Source organism: Scyliorhinus torazame, chromosome 5, assembly GCF_047496885.1.
Source record: "Scyliorhinus torazame isolate Kashiwa2021f chromosome 5, sScyTor2.1, whole genome shotgun sequence".
Taxonomy (NCBI): Eukaryota; Metazoa; Chordata; class Chondrichthyes; order Carcharhiniformes; family Scyliorhinidae; genus Scyliorhinus; species Scyliorhinus torazame.
The window spans coordinates 111,848,329-111,851,374 of NC_092711.1; the positions used below are offsets into that span (position 1 = coordinate 111,848,329).

Below are 3,046 nucleotides of genomic sequence, written 5' to 3' on the forward strand. Positions count from 1 at the left end.
CCCAACCTGACTACATTTTTTCGGTAAACATCTGGTTTGAAGTCATTAACACATCAAACTCAGTTTAAATTCACACAGCTACTCTTTCTCCCACTGTGAGGACCAGTCTCACACTTCACCAGTTACAAAAAATGATATTACACATAGAAAAGAGTTCAATTTCTTGGATTCTTCTGACAAATTTTCTTGATAAAACATCAGTAGAAATCGACATTTATGAACAAGGTTCATTCCTGGATGTGATTAACAGTAAAATACAATCACTAATTATTTGCAAACACACTGGTGACTTGTGAGGATGGACAACCGAGTGAATCTCTTCCCACACACAAAGCAGGGGAACGGTCTCTCCCCAGTGTGAACTCGCTGGTGTCTTTGCAGAGTGGATGACTGAGTGAATCCTTTCCCACACTCGCAGCAGGTGAATGGCCTCTCCCTGGTGTGAATTCGCCGGTGTACAGTGAGTTGAGATGATTGCCTGAACCCTGTCCCACAGTGAGAGCACCTGAATGGTCTCTCATCAGTGTGAACAAGCTGATGGCGAATCAGGTCCACAGGACTTTTATAGCACTTCCCACAGTCAGTGCATTGAAATTGTCTCGCTTCAGTGTGAACCTGCTGGTGTTTCAGCAGGGTGGATGTATCGCTGAATCCCTTTCCACACTTGGAGCAGGTGAATGGCCTCTCCCCGGTGTGAACTCGCTGGTGTAGCAGCCCTGATGATCGGGAGAATCCCTTCCCACATTCGGGGCAGGTGAATGGCCTCTCCCCAGTGTGAATTCGCTGGTGTACAATGAGTTCAGATGACTGCCTGAACCCAGTTCCACAGTCCAAGCACCTGAACTGTCTCTCATCAGTGTGAGCTCGCTGATGACGCATTAGGTTGAGGGAACTTTTATAGCACCTCGCACAGTTTACACATTTAAAAGGTCTCTCGTCTGTGTGAACCTGCTGGTGTTTCAAAAGAGTGGAAGAATCAGTAAATCCCTTTCCACACTTGGAGCAGGTGAATGGCCTCTCCCCAGAGTGAACCCGCTTGTGTTGTTGCAGCCCTGATGATCGAGTGAATCCCTTCCCACACTCTGGGCAGGTTGTCGTCTTTTAAAATCTTTCCTACTTCAAGACTGAAGAAAACAACTTTACACCTTGGTTTCGATAAAACTAACTTCGTCTTTATTGATCAAAGTCTGCATGCAGTGTGGCAATAGGTTGAAGTGAGAGAGCAGTTAAGGCAAACTGCTAATTCTTCCTCAAGCTCGCAAAGACATGGAGAAAACGTTCAAAATTTATACAAAAGCTGTATCATTTTACAAAAACAGACCTTGTTCAAAAATGTCAATACAGTCATAACTTCTGACCAAACATGTTGTCATGGAAAGACCCTGTATACTTATTTGCAGTATTTTGTCTTTAGAGACGTGGTCCTATTTTGCTTTCATCTCTGCCCTCATGATGCCTTGACGCAGATGGACCTAGGTCATGAGGAGGTTGTGTTATTAGGACATTCCTAGATCGTGGCTTTGTTATCAGGTTTTACTAAGGTCAGGCACTATTTTCCCTCTTCTGGCCTTGTATGATACGATAATGTGGATTCTTAGCTTTGTCTAGTTTGTCAGGGTCTGGTCTTGGCACTAGCTGACACAGCTTTCTTATACATGGTTACATAAGTTGGCTATTTTTCCCATCATGCTATTGCTCAGTTTGTACACTTTCACATTCCCTCCTGTTGTCCCATCAGGACAACCACTCAATTGTTCAAATAGGGATATTCAGGAGACAGGTGTAAATACATTGACACAAGCATCCAAGCAATCCTATTGCTAATAGTAATAATATGAAGGCCTTAAAGATCCAATCGAACAATCCGTGTCCCAGCCAACCTAACCAACCTGGTAGGTTATAATTGTGAAATTCTTGGCCAATTTCTTGAAGTTGATCCGCCTGTCTTCTTATATGGCCAGCTAGGTTGGTAATATTTTCAGAGGCATCTGGGATATAAGTACAGCATTCCTGACCTATAATGGCACACGTTCCTCCCTGCGAGGCTAACAGATAATCCAGAGCCATTCGATTTTGTAATGCCACAGTCCGGACAGCCACCAGCTCAGCCAAGACCTCGGCTAGTGCCCGTCCGGTTGCCCTGGATTCTGCTGCTGTTATGTTCGACAGTTGTTCCAATGCCGAGGCCATAAGGATCAATTCGTTTGCTGCCTTGCCTGTTCCGTATTGTGGAAAGGCGATCACAAAGAACTCCTCGGTTTTACTAATGGTCCTCCTGATTCGTGAGGAGTGTTGTTTAAGGGAGAGTAGGTGGTGCATGCAGGCTACGACATATCCTAGATAACAGGACCCTGTCCAATTTCTGGGAAGCCAGGAGTATGCTTTAATGCCACATATGAAATAGGTCCCGTTTATAGGCCGTAAAATTCTCAGCCATTGTCATCCAGGGTACCTGGGAATTATGCGTCCATGAGCTATTTGATGTTTTATTCCACACCCTGGACCAATCAAGAACAAACATACCCTTGTTGGAGAGGTTTGGTATCGGTCCCTGCCATTCAGTTGTAAGATTACACCTACTCTGCCCCATTGATGGTCGTTCTCCTGATTTACTAAAACATAGGGATCCTTGCGCAGTGCTCGATGGGATGGTAAGGGCAGGGGGATTCGAGACATGGGGATATCCAGGTTGATACCAGGCTGAAAATCTAGTCATCCCATAGCCAGCCGATCTCCAAATGTTCATATCACCACCGAACCCCTGTGTTCGGTTTTGACGCAGTATCCACTCAGCTGTTTCTGCTAAGTGGAATGGGAGTGATTGGAGAGGTAGCTCCTCCTTGGAATGGATGGGGATACGGGTACAAACCCAACAGTTACTTACATTCAATCTGTCAGCATAAATATATGACATATATAGAAAGCTATTAGCACGCAGCTCTTTGTCAGTTTGTTCGCCGACTGTCGAATGGCCATTAAGACCAATTAGTACAAATAGTCCAAATGTGATAATGAAGATCCTCATTCTGCGTCCTCATTGGGGCTG

The 3,046-nt window shown here is 44.9% G+C and overlaps 1 protein-coding gene across 1 annotated transcript; it reads right to left on the reverse strand.

Moving 5' to 3' along the window:
• Positions 1-201: 201 nt before the first annotated feature.
• Positions 202-1,193, reverse strand: LOC140417868 (uncharacterized). The gene is made up of 2 exons (XM_072501306.1): positions 1,167-1,193; positions 202-1,098 (listed from the first exon to the last, which is right to left on the reverse strand). Exons 1-2 carry the CDS (start codon positions 1,191-1,193, stop codon positions 268-270), a joined length of 858 nt encoding a protein of 285 aa, XP_072357407.1. The 3' UTR covers positions 202-267.
• Between the last annotated feature and the right edge of the window lie 1,853 nt (positions 1,194-3,046).

Bases quoted from the DNA above. Each gene is read 5' to 3' on its own strand.
- LOC140417868 (XM_072501306.1), bottom strand. From the start codon at position 1,193: ATGCAGACTTTGATCAATAAAGACGAA. The intron at 1,099-1,166 runs GTTAGTTTTATC...AGATTTTAAAAG, and splicing joins CTTTGATCAATAAAGACGAA to ACGACAACCTGCCCAGAGTG.